Source organism: Sitodiplosis mosellana, unplaced genomic scaffold (assembly GCF_009176505.1).
Source record: "Sitodiplosis mosellana isolate CC-2019 unplaced genomic scaffold, AAFC_SMos_1.0 Smas_scaffold_6226, whole genome shotgun sequence".
NCBI classification, from domain to species: domain Eukaryota; kingdom Metazoa; phylum Arthropoda; class Insecta; order Diptera; family Cecidomyiidae; genus Sitodiplosis; species Sitodiplosis mosellana.
In genome coordinates, this window is record NW_022601467.1 from 11,500,288 (window position 1) to 11,519,460 (window position 19,173).

General features: G+C 35.5%; 1 protein-coding gene across 4 annotated transcripts in view; it reads left to right on the plus strand.

Moving 5' to 3' along the window:
* The window catches only part of LOC129577966 (elongation of very long chain fatty acids protein 7-like), a 35,701-nt gene extending 17,625 nt beyond the window's left edge, over window positions 1–18,076 (plus strand). The window contains exons 1-8 of one of the 4 annotated variants that reach the window (XM_055465883.1): window positions 6,379–6,916; window positions 12,980–13,053; window positions 13,983–14,173; window positions 15,000–15,080; window positions 15,327–15,489; window positions 15,934–15,967; window positions 16,088–16,190; window positions 16,614–18,076. In XM_055465883.1, coding sequence (XP_055321858.1) covers window positions 13,002–13,053; window positions 13,983–14,173; window positions 15,000–15,080; window positions 15,327–15,489; window positions 15,934–15,967; window positions 16,088–16,190; window positions 16,614–16,910 — 921 coding nt within the window. In that variant the 5' untranslated portion in view covers window positions 6,379–6,916; window positions 12,980–13,001 and the 3' untranslated portion in view covers window positions 16,911–18,076. Of the gene's footprint in view, window positions 1–6,378; window positions 6,917–6,953; window positions 7,180–10,638; window positions 10,846–12,979; window positions 13,054–13,982; window positions 14,174–14,999; window positions 15,081–15,326; window positions 15,490–15,933; window positions 15,968–16,087; window positions 16,191–16,613 lie in introns of those variants that run through there. The other 3 variants (XM_055465884.1, XM_055465885.1, XM_055465886.1) reach the window with 3 other exon arrangements.
* Window positions 18,077–19,173: the final 1,097 nt, after the last annotated feature.

Consider the following 19,173-nt stretch of genomic DNA (forward strand, 5'->3'; position numbering starts at 1 on the left):
TTAGTAGATGGCATCAAGGAATGTGCAAAATCGGTAATAACAATAGTAAAACTTAGACTCAAACGCTTTTCATATATGGTACTGACAACGCCATCTAACTCGATTTAATGGCATTTTATTGTTTTGAAAAGTTTTTACGGTTTTAATATTCAGATACGCCTGAATTTATTCCATGTGGTTGGACACTTAGGTTCGGTTGGTAGAATAAATCAAATATTCAAAATTTGAAGATAAAAAATGATTTGAATACATAATATGCCGCCAATTTTTTGAACGGAGAACACAATAATAAACAAAAATATGTGGTTTTAATCGGTTCGGTTATCAATGCAAATCGGCAAGTGGATTTTCAAACGGTTTTTCGAATATGTCGTAACATGTCTCCATTGTAATGTTATCAATGGATACTTTAAATAGATGCAGATATGTGCATGATATTCATATGTAAAATGAAACCTATTTAACGACTGATTTACAACATTTGGAAAGTGAGCAAAGGCATTTCTGGCAATCAATGAAAGCGTTTGAATCTTTTATTTTCTTTGGTGCTTACTATATGGCCCATTTAAATCTAAAACCGTAATCAAGAGCTATTTTTTGCACAAAAATTACAATATTAATTGTATTATCGAAGTGATAGTTACGCACATTGCGGCATGTGGTAAAATTTCTCTAGAAAGCGTGTAAATTAAAGATCGGATCTTCGGTGATTTTCCACAACATTTACAACCGATGATCATTTTGTAGAAAAACACCGTCAATCGAAAATAGATATTGGATTCAACGCATTCGGATTTGCGTGTTTATTTCCCGTTTGGTTAAGTTTTCGTTCAAAGTTCAATAAGCATGAGATAGGGAGAGGGAGAGTGAGAAAAAATGGAATGTCTATGATGATGGTCGGTTATAATTTTCAATTACAAATCGAATTCCGTTATGGAAAAAAAAATTGCAGGGCAAGTTGGCAATGCCGTTGAATTTTCATTGATTACTTATGGCCAATTGAAGCGGGGATTCCGATACATTGAAAACATATGACGCTAAGAAAAAAACAACTTGTTTAATGTCACTTGATGGGTTTTTAACATCTTTATTTTCGTTCATATTGCATGTGAACGTTGATCGATCGCTTAAAAGGCATGGATTATTTGATGGATATGATTGAATTGGTTGTGAGTGATTTGAAAACGATTGCCACCGATTGATTGCCACATTTGACATTGATTCCATTTCAAATCGCCAATACTCACGATTGACTTTGCTAAAAATATATAAACACACACACATAGAGACGCATTTCATGCTGTCGACGAACAAAATCTTTGACGTAAATGCGGAGGCTTCTAGAACAGAATGGTACTCGGGTCAAAATCCAGCTAAACACAAACGTTCTGATGAACGACTTTAAATAAACCGTGTTTACAATCGTAATCATCGCAAACACATAGCGCGAGCGATTATTCTGACAAAGTGTGGCCGTCGCACACAAAACATTTTTCGGGGGAATTTGTTTAATCAACATTTACCTCCATATTAATTAGTCAATTTAATTGATGCTAATCGTATTTACGAAAAACAAATCCAACCACTCACAATGAGAAACAGAACGGAACGAATCAATGTGTAGCAAGTCCCACAAGGAATTAGCCATGGGCACACACCCATACTAATAGACTGATTTATCAAGTGTTGTTGTTTTTTTTTCTCGTGTGTTCCAAAAAGTTGCGTTGCAATTCACATACACGCCTTATAAATTTCATATGTTTAAATCTTTATTTCGAGATTTTTTTTTTTGCTCGGCGATTTCTTTACAATGCTAACGGATGATATGATGGGCACAAATTTCTCGCGATTTGATGAAATATCGTTAATATGATTTTCTCTAATTAGTGTTAATGAAAGCATTTTCTTTCAAAATGTTCGGAACATTTTTTTCTTCCATATTATAAATCAGATATTAATGAATTATACAATATTTGACACGTTTTTTCAGATTCACATTGAAATTGAATCTTTTTTCTGAAGATGACTTTGCCACAAATAAACATCATTGGCGTCACATTCACGTAATCAATGAACAAAAATGGGATGGATCCATTTATGAAATTTGTTATGACGAAGGAGAAAAAACAAGAAGACAAAATATACGACGATCAAATCGCATCATGGAAAACTATCAGAAAACATTATTGTGATAGTTTTTTATTCTCGCACAAAATTGACATTTTTACGATTAGCGTTCTCAAAATAAACTTACGTTTTTCAACAGAAATGTGGGATCCTTGTGAAATCCGTGGGCACGATTATTAAACTTTTTGCTGGATTATATTTGGGGGAGCAAATAAAAAATGTTCGGCAAACAAACAAATAAAAAATGGCGGTGAATGATACTGAGCATGTTTGTTGTCAATATTCTGGTCCCGGAATTTCGCTCTCAATTTGAAAGTTTTTCGGTTGTCATAATTCCTTATATGGACAACCTTGAACTTGGAAACAAAGAAGTCATTTTCTACCATTTTTAATTTGGATACGACCACTTTTGACCAGGTTTCTATATGGTTTCAAATGCTTGCCTTGTTTAGCTTGTTGACGTTTATTTCTTCTTCTTCTTCACAATGGCCGATTGTGCGTACAGACACAGGCAATATGTTGTAGAAAACTATAATTGATTCAGACAAAGTATATACGGTGAGTCGATCGGTAAGAGTTCCACCAAATCTCTATCAACACATGTAATTTGGCAGACGTTCATGGAACTGCTTTTCCGCATTACCTAAAATGGGGGTCAATTAGACTCTAAACTAACGAACTCGCCTACTCCAAATGATCCGTTCTAAAATTAAACTAGTCAATTTCATGTTTTGCCATTTGTGATTTTTTTTATTATTATTTTGTTGTTTTTTCAAGAATTTTCGTCGCTCAATAAAACTTTGCGTTTAAATGGGAAATAATTAAAAGCGGATAATTTGCCATAGAATTTTTTCGATTTCCTCGTTTATTTGTTAATCTAGGAATTTTGGGCATGAGAAAAAGGCAACAAATATCCAAAGACAAAAGGTTAACGTTTACAACAAAAACTATGGTTCATTCAAATTGATCGGTCAATTGGATACCTTGTAATTCCGAAGAAGAAGAAAAAATTGTGAAGAATAGCAAAAACATTAAGACAATCAATGTAAAAACAAGAGCGACACTAATGTTATTGTACACCACAGCGATTCGGTTCAATTTTCTTGAGATCATTTCCATGATGATGGCCGCTTGAGTGTGTCAACTTGGCAGTGTGCGTTGTTTTTTTTCTCTTCTATTTCATTTGTCATTTAGCAAGGTGCAGACACTGAAAGTGTTGATGATTTGTTGCTTTTTATTTTGTTTCTTACTTTTAGATGGTTGTTGGTTAAACAAGGTCAAGCAGTATTTCGAGTCACATTCAATAGAAAAGCTAAAGGAGCAACGATAATTGTCTTCTAACCGGGGTTTTTATTCATCAGCAATCCATGCCCATTCAAAGGCCGCATTTTGTGCCAGCAAAATTATCTACGATCAACAGTCAAATATATACGATATACAAAACATACAAATCTGAGTACGCACATAAAAACGGGCGACAAGAAAAAAAAAACTATACACACGCAAAATTAGGCGATTTCATCACGCACAAGTCGCAACTCAATTAAAATATTATACAGCTCAATACCAGTGTGTAAAAAAAGCAGAAAGAGCATACAGCTTCCATGCATATTAACGGTGACTTTGGCCCAGTGGATGAGAGAATTTATATATAGTGACAAAACGCAACCAAAATATCACATTGTTTTTCATATTATTATTGCCACTTGATTTTTGTTCGGCTCCGATATTCATGAAGTCATGTCTCTAGCTGACTGCCTCATCAGACGCTAACTAGTAAAATAGGTAAAAGGTCTTGGGCTTCATTCGATATGTATCCAAAGACAAAAGGTATGTTGATGCTGTCGTTATCTTCGTCGTCGTTGTTGTTGTTGTTGTCGTCATCGTTACTGATCCCTTTCAACTTGAAAATTAATTTCGATTTACGTAATTCGTGAAAATTGAATTAATAATCAATTATTGACCCGTAAAGCTAATTAGAATTACCGATCTCATCACAACCACATCTAAAGCCATTGAACATGTGAACCGGTTACACGAATGCATAATGAGTCTAGTATTTACAATATCATATGGAAATTAAGCGCATTTCCCCACATTGATGATTGCACGTCCATAGCCAGTCAGCCAATCAATAGGTCGAACATGTTTGATTGATTGATTAGCTTGAGACCAATACAAGAAAGAAAGAAAGAAAAAATAACGCTTGCGTTCACCATTATTTTGCGGAATGCAGCTTAGCTAATAAATTGCAGCGTCACACAATATTCACAACTGGATGTAAATGTAAGTCGAAAAGGAAATGATTTCGTTTGATTCGAGCAATCGAAACTGAATTGAATCGTTAAGAAAGCGTCCAAATGCTGTTTAGTTGTTTGTGCAATACACAAACGATCGAATATTCATTATTTCCCAGCATAAAATTGGTCGGTTACATTCTGGATTTTATATCACTTTCATTTCCAAAAATAGCTTCAAAACAAAATGAGAGCAGAACGATGCTGCATCGATGCCGATTTTGTCGAGCAATAAGGTGCCATGTTACGGATAAAGCTGCTGCACAACTGCATTGAAAAGATGTCACACCATGCGAGAGTGGCCATGAAAATAAATTGATCAATATAATGTTTTATCATTTATCAATGTGTGTCGTTGTGAGGGCGAGTGGGAGAAAATAAACTCTGTCGTCACGAATAACTGTATGTCTTTGGTTTTATTTCGCGTGTGTATGTGTTTTTTCTTCGTTATATGGCACATAGCCATTTTCAATGTTGGAAGCATTTTGCAACAATCATACACACTATCACAGTCACAAATAATCATATTTGCACAATATCAATAATGCAAAATGACCAAAATACGTCAATAAAATTCAAGCGACATTTTTTTCTCTCTCTACTAGTCTCTGAATGCAAATTATTCATTATTAAGCAATACGTATTATTTATTATATGGTTGCGATTTAATAATTTTTTTTATTTCTGTCTCATTTTCATTACCTTCGCTCGTTTCTATTTCTTTTCCTCCGTAATTTTGATGAATTGTCTTTTTTTTTTTTAATTCGATTAGATTTGTGAATGCATCTATTTGTGCAAATATTAGTTGGCGCAAGGCAGCCCGGCCCGCACACAACTTTAAATACATACCTGGTCTTATGATTTATTGGACATTACATTATATTTTGTGTGACTGTTGCATAGTCGACGCATAGTCGGCAGTGTGCCTACATTGCAGCATTGTTGCTTTTATTATATTATTTCTTCCAGAATATGTGTGTGCAATTGAAGTAGAGGGCAATTCTTCGCATACGACATTCGTTGACTACACAATATCACGATCAAGTAGTGCGCGCGCGTAAGCGCTGTAATCATTTACAGAGATAGCACAGCATCATCGCGCTGCTGTTCGTCGGTTGCACGGTAATCGTTGACAATCCGCACCAATGGTAATAGTGAGCGTGTGTGTGGCCGCTTCGATGTCGTAGCGCGTCCATCAACATACCCGTCTATCTAAAGTGAGATGAAAACAGATACCAGTCGATTCATAAAAGTATGATTACGTCGTTATTGTGATTAGTAAAGTGAAGGTCAAATTTTTCTTCAGCATATTCATAAGATCCATCATGTTTTTCCGCGCATCTCTTACTCTAACGCTCATATTTCTTCTCATCTTGCATCGGTTTTTATTTCATTTGCTGTTTCAACATCCACAGCTCTCTGTTCGCTTTTCTCCCCTACACGTATGCTTGTGTGTGTGTGTTTGTGTTTTGGCTCACCGTTCAGCGCTCAGCGCTCTCACTCTCGGACACTCGGTGATTATTGCGAGAGGTGATGATTACGACTTTTTCTCGCACGTTGTGTCTTTGCATTCGACTCGAAACATTTTTCATCAATTTTACATTTACGTGAGACCGTCGGCCACTGTCGGTGTAAGCACACCATCAATATTTGATGATAAAAACCATCCAAACAGGGCCCCCGGTCCACTGGGCGAGAACGGGAAAGCATGAAAAAGTTACAGACACATGACAACACATTTAGCGTATCAACAATATCTGCCTATAGCCAGTCGTGTACATGTGAGCTCTGTAGACACCGTGTTTACCATATGGGAATGCAACAAATGTAGCGGCAATGGCAACAGAAACAACAGTCGCAGTAGCCGTCAACAAAGCAACCATACGATGAAGAAAAAAAAAACACACAACAACAAATTATAACATTAGCAATTTCACGTTATAGCTGTCGCACAACTTTTAGTCACCCATTGAAGCAGCTTACGTTCACATCTATTTTTGTGTGAACTCCTCCGAGTTTTTTTTTCTTCTATTATTTACATTCGAATTGTTGTGCGGTGAATTAGTTGTCGTTACACCAACGAACAAATCAATCAATGAATTTTAGTTGCGATTTTTGCGAGTTTACTTTGATTTGTACGCGCGCGCGAAATAGAATTTTTTCGAAAAGAAACAAATAATTTTTCGTTCACGTTCCGTTATAATCAGAAGTATCAGCCGAGTAAATGCGTTCTAATTTCCGAATCGTTAAAATGAACATTGTTTGAAATCAGTCGAGAATAATAACAAAAAAGGAATAAAACGAAAAACAAACAGAAACAATAATTCGTTTGACAACGGTACGATCATCGAAAAATTAAAGAAGCAAATTTAAGAATCGAGAGTTCAACACAACAGACTTGAATTACCACACATCGCTGACTAATTGGCTTTTCACGATCAAATCTAGAGATAGAGAGAGAGAGAGAGAGAGAGAGAGAGAAAAAGAAAAAAGTATGTTTCGCTTCTAAGTGCAGTGTTACGTTAAAATGAAGAGAATTTAGCATTATTTTAAATTTAAGCGCAGTATCCCGGACAAACCGGATTGAAATGTTATGAGAAATTTTCTACAGTTGTTGTTCTTGTCGTATGGCTACGAAAATTCCGGTGAATATGCAACAATAAAATGAATGCAAATAATCAACAGAGAGAGGGAGAGAAAAAAAAGCTCCGTAGGGTTTCATCAAAGAATACAACACACATATGAGATGAGAAAGGTATATAAAAACAAATGTGAATCTATTTTATTGAGTGGTTGTAGCAACTGTTTGCTAAATCATTTCAAAAAAAAATCCTGCAAGGTACGTAGAACGAAGAATCATTTACGGCGGAAAACTACAATCAGATTTGGTGTGAACGAAAAAAAACAACTCATTTTGGTGATTTTTGCGTCATCGAAATTGATATATAAAAAAAATCCTGTACAGACCATATACAAATGACAAATGATTGTTGACTCACTTAAGACGATTGATCGTCCATTATATTCATGATGGATCATTTTCCGCCGTTGATGCCGCTATTTTCGTTATCATCATCATGGAATCTGATTTCTTTTAAATTTATAATTACACGTCTTGGGATCGCCATTTACCTGACCTAAAATGCATTGCAATAGATTGTGGGCAAAACAAAAACCTATGACCGAATTAAAAAAAAAATGTTATGATGGATAGAAAGGAATTCAACACGTTTTAAATCAATAAATAAACCAGTTGAATTACATAAGATTTGAATCAAAGTTTTGAAGGAGAAAAAATGCGGATCTACCCGTGTGCGTTTATGAGATGTATCCAAGAAAAAATTCAGCGTATGGAACAGAAATATACACACATGAACGAACGAACGAACGAACGAACGCACACATTTCGTTCATAGTGTGTAAAAGCTTATTCGAATTATATTTCCTTTTACTGACCGACTAAAACCATTATGAGCTTATATTTGTCCAATTTTTTGGGTTGTCTCGCTTTTCTTTTCACTCGGTTATTTCGTGGCAAGCGATATAACGATTGGATCGGTTGTTGCAATAAAAAAAATACATATAATACTATGACATGAAGAAAAAGACAAACCAATGAGATTAAGAGTGACAGTGAGAGTAAGTTCAGCTAGCACACACACACACACACACACACACACACACACACCAAAAAGTGATGTATGAAAAGAGATAGAAAAAAAAACACGAACAACTTCTACGATGGCCGGGAAGAGAAAGAGTCGAAAATAGTCAAACTTTTATAATATGCACATAATCATAATAATAGATACAACGTGGTCGCTTTGTGTGCTGACTCCGTTGGTGTACACTGTACACATTATTATTAATTGCATGTGACAGATATTGAAGTATATTTTAAGACAAAAAAGTTTATTTGTCAAGTGTCAACCGTACGATTGAAACTGCATAACAATTTCTATTTGCCAATTTTATTTGAACCAGCCAATATTGGCCCGGTTCAAACACGATTGCACGCACAACGACAAAAAAAACGGGAATATAAAGCAAGAAGAAAACCCAAAAAAACTCGCATTTTTTTCGAGTGCTTCACAATCAACCTTAAACAGAGTAGTTCAATATCACTTTCTTACCTGTTGCACGAGTTAAAACAGCAACGAAAAATCAGCATAAAGTCGTTTTTTCCGCATGCTTACGTCGTTATTTTGATTTTTATTTTGTTCGTGCGAGTGCGTTACTCACACAATGTGTCTGTGTTTATAGAGTGGACTTTATCTCGTATTGGGTTGTAATTGATATATTAGTTTATACAAATTAATTGCATATTTAATTTAAAGCACCGAATATACGCAGCATAATCAACGGCCAGTGTTGCCTTTAACATTTGACAAAAGATTATTGATTCAGTCAAAATCGAAAAATGCAAAAACAAATAAAATTTTGAATTCTTATAGTAGACACAAGAAAACAGAGACAAAAACAAAGAACGTAAAACCACAACGGATGGAGTAAAGTTCAAGGAAATTGTGTACCATACTCAGAACTGCACGTACGTTTGGCCAATCAATTCTCGTTGTCAGTCGTCAATAGTTTGTGGTGTCATTGATGTTATCGGTGATAATATGGTGTGACGCGGCGTGTGTGCGTGTGTGTGTGTAAGCCAACGCTAAATATCTTTTCGTATTAAATTTATTTTTGATCGATGTGCCACTAACCGACAATTCGAACAATCAAGCGCAAGTCATTATCAATAATTCCCTTAATTTCTTTTATCCGATGCAATCAATTTTGGGTTGGCTTTATTTTGTCGATAATTCGATGTTATAAATAGAAGCCAATGACTTTGTTTGGCCCGCAAGCACAAACCAACGACGACCGACAATATCAATATGAATCACTGTATATTTGTTACTTCTTGAAAATGGATGTGACCAAGAAGATAATAACAAAAAAAAAACGTCAAATAAAAACCACAACGGCATCTCTGTCTACCGAATCTGAAGGCATCCGAATGCCCGGACGCCTTGAGCTGCTACCATTTTTGTCATTTCCTCGATTTATTTGCATATGCGAAGTTCATGTGCGTCGTATGATGACACACGCACAAACAATCAAACAAACAAACACACAATCGCGCCGTATTAGTCAACCATTTAACACGGCATGTACGGAAAAAAGCACACATGAAAAACCAACCATTCAATAAGTGACGCTTCATTCAAATTTTATTCTTAGTCAGTAGAGAGAGAGAGAGAGAGAGAAAAAAAAACTCGCACCAAACATGTCTTGATAAAAACGTAAATCTAGCACTAATTTGTCGATGTATCACTTTGTATTCTGGGTTTTGACATTTGTTTTTTACATTGAGCTTTATTTTGCCTCGATTAAATCTCCGATGTTCGCATTTTGTACTGAGCTTTAAATTTGCTTTGTTTGTTTTTTTTTTCATGGGGAATTCGTGCCGCAGTGCTTATCTCATGGTGCAGTTGGGTTTTTCTGTTGTTGTGGTTTTAAATGCATGTTTATTTTCGAATGTCTGATGTTGATACAAATGTGAATTCGATGCATCGCCCAACTGCAAGAGGCATTCCGACACAAATACGGAAGAATTAAGTGTTCTGTGGAAGAAATCCAGTCAAATCAGGTGTGTGAGAGAAAACAATATGCAAAAAGAATGAAACAAATTACAAAGAGAGAAAAAAACACGTGGAGATTTTATGATAAAGCCGCAAATCTTGTTGTGCATTATAAAAAATGAACAAAACAATCTCGGATTACGTGTATGTAAATAATTTACTATGTCATACTTTGCAGTTTGTACTTTGTTCGGAAAACAACAAGCTAGAATTCATCTACCTTCAATACACAGGTGAGCTAAGAACAATGGGCTCACACGCTATTCAACTTACGCTCCTAACTATTTTAATTATCACAAATAATCTTTCAACTTCCCCTTTTCTCTGTCGCCCAGATTTTTCTCGATTCACACAGTACAAAACACCACCAATGGTCGGCTGTGCGGTGTTTTTTTTTCTTCTCCCTCTTTGTTTTGGTACATTTTGTGTTGTCAAGTTTTCAAGTGGTAGGCGGTCAAGTGTCTACATTAAACTGAAACACAATCAAAGCAGTACGATAATGAAGGCAGTGGCAACTCTTTTTTTTTATATTATGGCTATATTTTATGTGTTTATAAATAGCTGTGACATTCTGGTGTTAGCACATCCATAAAAACAAATCATATCCAATTGAATGTTAGCGTTCAGCGCGATATTCAAAGAAAGGAACCGTTCATTGTTTGACCTCCGGATTCAATTGGCCTGGCAAGCGGCTATAATCTCACATATTTGAGCCAAAATTCTCACTTTTCCTCCTTGTGTGTTCAATGTTTGGGTGTGTGTGTGTGCGCGTATTTTAAGCGAGTGTAAGTGTTTATCGATGTGACGCTATAAGTTAACATTATTATTGTTTTTTTATCGACTTCAATGTTCCTTTTACTTTTGTTTAAGTATTTTAACTATTGTCTTCATTTTCTTCGTCGTTGTATTTTTTGCCGTTGAACTTCATTTGGTGTCGTTGAAAAAGTGCGATTACTGATGCTGCTGCTGCTTTGGCTTTGGCTGCCTGTATCATGTCGTTATTGAGTGGCATTGATGTGATGATGATGCGGACCCTCAATATTTCGTGTATGCACACAAAAAGCGTAAATGAATGGATTTTAATGTACAACAGTACATCAAACACATGTACAAATGTCAGTCGACCGTCGCTCCGTCGCAGTCACCGATCCATCTCGATTTCTTTGAGTCGACAACGTCGGCGACGGCGACGACGTCAACAAAGCAAACTACGCGATTTCGCGCAAGTACATTGAATGTCCGAGCGATTTATTCGTATGCGCTTGTCTAATACTTATTTATTCTCTTGGCTATTTCTCACCTGTTCTCGCCAATAATCTTTTGCGCGGCTATTCAGCACCTTTGGCAAACTCACACTTCTGGCAGAAATTTATTGTTAGATTGGAATCATTTAACTAGACATTCATAATGTATTTCGTGTCTCTATTTACGGAAATAATTACATTCTCATTCTTGCGCTTGCGCACATCGAACGACCGAACGTTTAGCTATTTGACGCATTCAAGCAAAATCACATAGAAAAGTAAATATTCCACATGTTTCAGGCGTTTCGCACACAAGATAAATAAATTGTGTTTTCCTATCTCCGCTGTATGATAGCAGTCGATACGTCAATTGTATATAGGACAGTACGAAATACAAGGGGAAATAACAGGCAAAATTCGAAAAATCACATTCATACACGGCGTTGAACGTTGAAAGGCGTGTTCGACTTTGGCTAGCCTGGCATTCTTGATTAGATCCTACGTAAATTGGGATGAGTGTTCTGATAATCAAATAGACAACCTTTTTTTTTTCTCTCTCATTCGACTCCATTTCAACGTCATATGGATGCTTTATTCAAATAGTTCATAAGATTTGTACACAACATTTCATCGAGTTTGGAATATAACCAGATGAATGTTTGTGCATAAAATTCCGAAAATAAACGTTTCAACGATTCGATTTATATTCGGAATTGATATTGGTGTATAGTTGTTGTTATTATTATTATCATTGTCGCTGTTGTTGTTGTTGTTGTTGTTGTTGATGTTTCTGGTGCTGGAGCTGTTGTTTGCAAAACATTTTCTTTGTTTTTGTTTATTTCATTCATTGTTGTGTTCAGCGCGACATGAATGCGCGGGTAATTTCGTCGCCTTATTTTGATTTTTCGATTTACGTAATTCGCTTCTGCATATCATATGGGCAATGAAAGAAGAAAGAAAAAATGTTTATTATAATATTTGAAAATTGCCGCACATCTAATACACTGGTTACTTTCGCATATTTGGAAAATGTGGTAGAGGAGATGAAGAAAAAAGCGGCAGCTAATCGGTTGGATAATGGTTAATCTGTTCGCTGCCCATTCACAAAATGAAATTCGGTCACGGAATACGAGAGAGTGAGTAAGGGAGAGAGAAAAAAGATCACACTGATCAAAAAATTAACTCTCTCGAAATGCGTAGTAGCGAACGTATGGTGAAGAAATGCGTGACAGGGACTACATCAATGGAACACAACCAATTGAAATGACCGCTTGCGTAGACTATAACAATTTTGATTAAAAGAAAGAGACAGAGTTTGAAGGAGAATGACTGTTGCAATGCAACCCAAAAATTCACGCAGTCGAAATCAGACACCCATCGCTGAGCACCGAAATGAAAATTAAATACAATAATTTATTGCGATTCAAAAACTTGGTGGTGTTTTCTCTTTGCCGATTGTTTGCATTCATTTGTATTTTTCGATACCTTTTCCACGGTTCCACACATTTATATAAAACACATAAAGATTGGTATCGATTTTTCGCCAAGTGTATCATCACCTTTTGGATTAATCGATGCGTATTCACTGTGAAATTATCAGCCATCGGCCGTGAATATTTCCAAGCAATTTGGTCGATTTGGCCCGCTTATGTTTTTCTTATTATCTCTTCAACAGGTAAATCAACAGAACCACAAATATGACTGACAAATACATTGATTCGATAGTTGATTTTTTCGTAAGAAATGAAGGTAAGAGTCAACACACGTAAATTCAATGTCTTTCGAGTGAGCGCTGCTCTTTTTCCTCTAAGCTTTGACTCATTCAGTGAACAAGTTCAGCGGCATATCAGCGCGTGCGTCAATAAATAGGCAATCCAATATCAACCGTAATGGACGCGATAGTTTTTTTTTTATGCATATCACTTAATGATCAACAATTTGCCGCAGTTTAGATGAACTTTCTGACAGAAAATCACCGAACCGTATTTTGTTTACGTAAATTAAAGGTTGGGTGTGCAACTTCTCGAAACGCGAGATTTTTATTTTTAATTTTTGTTATTTTTAAACTGGAACACTATTAAATGTAAATGTTTGAACAAAAAAATCAGGTTTGCAGCGTATTTCACCTTCTGATTGCTACTTATCTGTCGAACGATCGATGTTATTTTTTCTCTCGTAAATATATTCCAATCCGATTGCCTGCGTAGCATTGACGAATGACACAATCACAATAAAATTGGTGTTAAGAACCGATGTAAATAGGGAACATGCTAAATTTGTTGCTTCCAAATTCTGAGTCACGTGTTGCAAAATTCACATCGCATTTTATAATAGTTGTAAATCATTTTCTTTATCTAAAATAGAAATACTTGATGTCTAACGCTTTATTTTGGGGAGAGGGGGTGGGGGATAAAGGAATTTGTAATCATTTGATATCGGTCGATGGCAGGTAGTAGTAATCAATCAGAGTACATAGTTGCAAAGCATCTGTATTTTTAAAAATGACGATGCTATCACAATTATGTAACAGTGAAATTTTGAAGAAGAAAAATATAAATAATAATCGGCAATGATTTGAGCATCAAAGCGATTCAATGTATTCATCACTCATTCATTCATGCATCGATCAAGAGTTTTGATGAATGTTTTACACTTTTTTTTCATATTCCTTTTCATAGATCCACGTACAAAACCATGGCTGCTATCCGGATCGCCTGGCCCACTGCTCATCATTCTCGCCAGCTATTTATATTTCTGCTTGTATGCTGGCCCAAAATACATGAAAGACAGAAAACCATTCGAACTAAAAAACACACTTCTCGTTTACAATGCTATACAAGTTTTGCTGAGCGTGGTTTTGGTAGTTGAGGTGAGTTTTCGAAATCAATCGCTTCGGTTGACATTCTTCGTGATCATATTTTAGATACGGTTATACGGATAAACTTCATAGAACCCGTTTCAATCAATCAACATAATATGTTTGATTGTCTGCACAGATCCAACATAAAATCAACATGGATTCATCCATCTTAAGTTAAAACCCCTATTTTCGTCCCCATGAAGAAAACATTTCTCGAACATTCAACCGGTCAAGTGTTTCTCTTCGTTTGCCATATCAATGCCATTCAGTTTTTATAATAATGTGCACATACAGACACACGTTTCCCAAATACTGTTTATACTTGTCATTTCCCAATATGTGAAATTCTCGAGCGATACTTATCAATGTCGAATGGGAAATATAGCAGAAAAAAATGTGTTCGTGCATTGTTTTCGTTTTCATTTTCATTTTAACTCTTCGATCACACATTGGACGCCGTTTATTTTAGTAAGAAAGTATGGCGTAATTTTCGAGCTAGGTCACTCCAACTAGTTTCTACTTTAAATGTTACAACATCCCAAACTCAAGAGAAATAACTTTTATTTCGTTTTATAAGCACACGCAGACACACACACACACATACACACATATTTGTGAGTGACATACTGGAGTTTCTTTCACGTGTTTTTTTTCGTTTTTTTCTTGTTTTTTTTTTCAAAATTTGAAGAAACAAATACTAACACCAAATTGTTGTCTGCTTTTTCACACATGCAAAAGGAAGTGAGGAAAAAAGTAGTCGATTATATGATTTGATGGCTTTGAATTAATTTGAATAAATTTATACAAAATATTGGTCAATGAATTTTATTCGCAGGGGCTTGAAGGTGGATGGCGAAAACACTACAACTATAGTTGTCAACCAGTTGATTACAGCCGAAATCCAGTCGCCATGAGGGTATGTATATGATCAATTTGAATTGGTCTGCCCATTTAGCATTCAAATAGAAAAAAAAAGAAGAAAAAGAATCGAAATTATCGAATTAGACGACGAATCAAAGCAATAGAATAAGAAATGGCACGTTACCATGGCCACATACCTATAGCTACATGGATAAAATCCAAATACAGAAACACAAATATGTACTTTGCACTTTTGAAATTGTTTCTCATCAGAAAAATATACCCATTAATATTTAAATAGATGGCACGAGCCGTTTGGTTGTATTACATGTGTAAAATTACCGAACTATTGGACACCGTATTCTTTGTGCTGCGAAAAAAGCAAAGCCAAATCACCGGATTGCACATGTACCATCACACATTGATGCCAGTCTGCGGTTTTATCGGCATCAAGTACTTTGCTGGTAAGCTGACATCATTATTATCATTGCAGCCAATTGACCAGTAAACCAATAAACCACGCACAGTGACATCGACAGATTTCATCACACTGACATCGCTGTGCGCGCAATGACATCGACGGCAGCTTTTATGGAGATGTGTGCAACGTGCACTTCACGCTTTCATTCCTTTTTTTTATTTTCTTTTCTTCTTTTTCCAAAACCATAAAAGTCATTGCCACGCGATTACGTATGACTGTTTTGCTTTTCTTTTCTTCTTTCGGTGTTGCGCTCTTGTTGTGCCGTGCCATTGGGGCAACACTGCAAACCAATTTTCATTAGTCGTTTAAAATTTCAAATAAAACCGTGACTGGTTATTGGTTTCTGATGCAAATTGCTGTGCATTGATCAAAACACATGTATTTATTCTCTTTCTTTGTCGCACACTTGTGCTCTTTCTTCATTTAGGTGGACACGGAACATTGTTGGGTCTCATAAATAGGTAAGTTGTAACACGTATTTTCGATATGGCTGTGAATTGAATGTATTTCGGTTGTTTTTTTTTCGTTCATTTTACCACATGCTTCTCTCATTTTCTACGACAATTTTTTCTCTGTTACAGTTTCATTCACGTGATAATGTACACTTACTACTTGCTCTCAGCACTCGGACCACAAATGCAAAAGTATTTATGGTGGAAGAGGTACTTGACTGTCGCTCAAATCGTAAGTGACCTTTACTTACATACCTTACACACATCGATAACATAATATATGTATTTATCGGTGACTTTTCGTTGTGGCATCGATTTTGTCATCGCGAAATAATTCCGAAAATGTGATTTAAAAAAACGAAAAAATAAAATGGTTCCACATATATTTCTATGTGGGCATACAATCGATGAATATATTATAGCATGGTGATTGCTTGTTCGATCGATCGATCGATTGACCGTTGCCCACTTATCGATTGAATCATGCATGTTTTTTACATGCGAATCATCATCATTCGTCTGCTTTGCTTCCTTCAACGATATTTCCATAATTATCGAAATTATCAATTGAATAATTAAATAATTGAAGGGGCTTGCCATTTAAAATTGATTAAAAAAATGCAATTATTTTCAATATTTCCCTCTCGTGTTACAGGTTCAATTTTTGATTGTATTCGTTCACACCATTCAAATTCAATTCCAACCGTCGTGCGATTTCCCCAAATCAATTGGTGCCCTGCTCACATTGAACGCTGGCATTTTCACCTATATGTTTTCATCGTTCTATATTCGTTCATACAACAAAAAGCATTCATCAAAGAGTGAACTCAACAAAGTCGATCTAAACGGCTACAAATACACCAACGGTTTCGCTTCCGTAGACAAATTAAACAATTCAATTGGTGAAAAGACCAAGGAAGCACTGAATGTTAAATTTAAGAAAACCAATTAGATATTTAGAGACAAAACAAAAAAAATATTTAGATAATTTTTACCAAACACCATTTCAAACTAAACAAATCAACTCAAGAACATTTTTAATTCAAATAATTTTCTACGAATATACGAACGAAAAAAAAAAAAAAAAATACAAATCATGCTTTTTACCGTGTCGTTTGGTCATTGTCATGGAGTGGCTGATGGTCAAGAACGGATCGTATTACAAATGAATGCTACATAACATCCTCATGTAATGTACCTTAAGTATGCAGTATTTCAGCCAGAGGCTGAGTTACACCGACCAGAAGATATAAGAAAGAAAGAAAAAGATGCAAGCATAAATCAGCTGTGTAAAATGGAACAAAATTATTCAATTACACATAGTTGTGTGCCTTTTTCTTGTGATTCTTCAAAATTTTTACTGGTTTTGCAACCCATGGTTGCTGTCTGGTAACGTTGAACTGTAGAAAATAATAATTGGAAACCGTAAATTTTACTACCATTGAAAGAAACGACACGGCAATCGATATTCAACTTGTAAAAATCAAAAGAGCAAAGTAAATGGTTCATCGATGCCGTGCACATGCATGCTGCCGATCGGTACCTTTCTTTATTTTATTATCATTTATTAAACAACAACAATAAATAAAAGACGAGGCGCACACTCATATGAATAAAATAAAAAATACCGGCAGTTAAAACCAATTAACATTCAGTTTAGGATTTTTGATTCGTCCATTCTTAATCTTATGCTCAGTTAATAGTTTCGGCAGATTGGACACAATCATTTGCTTTTGCCTTGACAAAATTTAATTTTGTTTGATTTAAACAGAAACATAACAAAAAATGAAACAAACAATTTACCGATAATTTTAAGTATAATTGTAATAAGAACGATTGATTGCGATGCAAACAACCTTGACGGAGTGAAACATTTTATCCTCATATTGTCTCTGCAATAGAAGTTGCGTTTGTTAGAATATATATAAATATATAGACATATGTAATTTGTATATGTACCTAAAGAAAAAAGACAAAAGACACCTAGAGAATCATGCATATAAATTAGTGTAAATGTAAACGGTCTGCAAAAAGAGATACACACACAAACGAACATTTTAAGCATTAAATATTGTTGATTGAACAATTAAAGTGAATTAAAATCGAATATAAAAAAAATATTGTTTTATTCTGACGCACCACATTTAAATGGTATCATGCCTCAAAAGGCAATTCAGATTTATCATTCTGTTTTATTTTCTTGAATTTCAGTTGCATTACAGCACATATTTCCTTTCTTTCTTTGTGCAGCCAGTTCTTTTTTGTGCGCGACACACAGGAAATACCACAGAAATGCCACGGTGAACTGTGTCCGTCGTTGACTTTTCAAAATTGCATGTGACGATATATTCTCTTTGACGAACAATGTCCGCCGCCACGGGCCAATTGCGAAACATACTTGGTTTCTATTGCATTGGACTAAGCGAATAGTATTGAGATTTTAATCGCGATGAATTAAACAAATCATATTCGTGTATCGCGCAAAAGTGTCGACCGTTGAATTCAAAAGCAAAACACATCAAGTTCAGTGTATTTCTTTTCTGCTGCTGTCATTAATTGTGTGCTGGAATTCTCAGTTGTGTATTTTATTTCCCTCTTCTCGAATTACAGAAATCAATTTTAGCGGAGTATAACAACAAGGTCTGTCGACTTCTTGTCGATGCAAACAAGTCACAAAGCCACAAGCCTCTTACAGATGCTCTCTCGAGTTGATTCAAAGAATGTACACTTGAATGGTGGAGAGTAGCAATTTTTTATAATGAACCTTATTCAAATCATAATATTATTCTTTACAGGAAAACCTTCTTTAAACGCCAAAGTCGGTCCAAGTGCGGATGGAAATCAATTATGAATAAAAGTTTATTGGTAAGTCAGCAAATGTAAGATAGGTATGTACGTGAAGTGGCAGTACAAGGTACTTACAAAACGGCTCGAACACATCAAAACACAACACACAATTGAGACGGAGAAAAAGTGTGCGATCGCGCTTAAAAAAGAGTTGCATCGTCACAATAAACATCTTATTCTCCTCATTAAATGGATATTGACCACTGATGGCTGACTATCAATTATCGTATAGAACGGTGTGCGCATTTGGTTTCTCTTAATTCTTATTACTAATGATCAAAATACCTGATTGCAACGATGAAACTCTTGGACGAGAAAAAGAGAGGGAGAATGAGCGCGCGCTAGAAGATTTCAGTTTTTATTTTTAT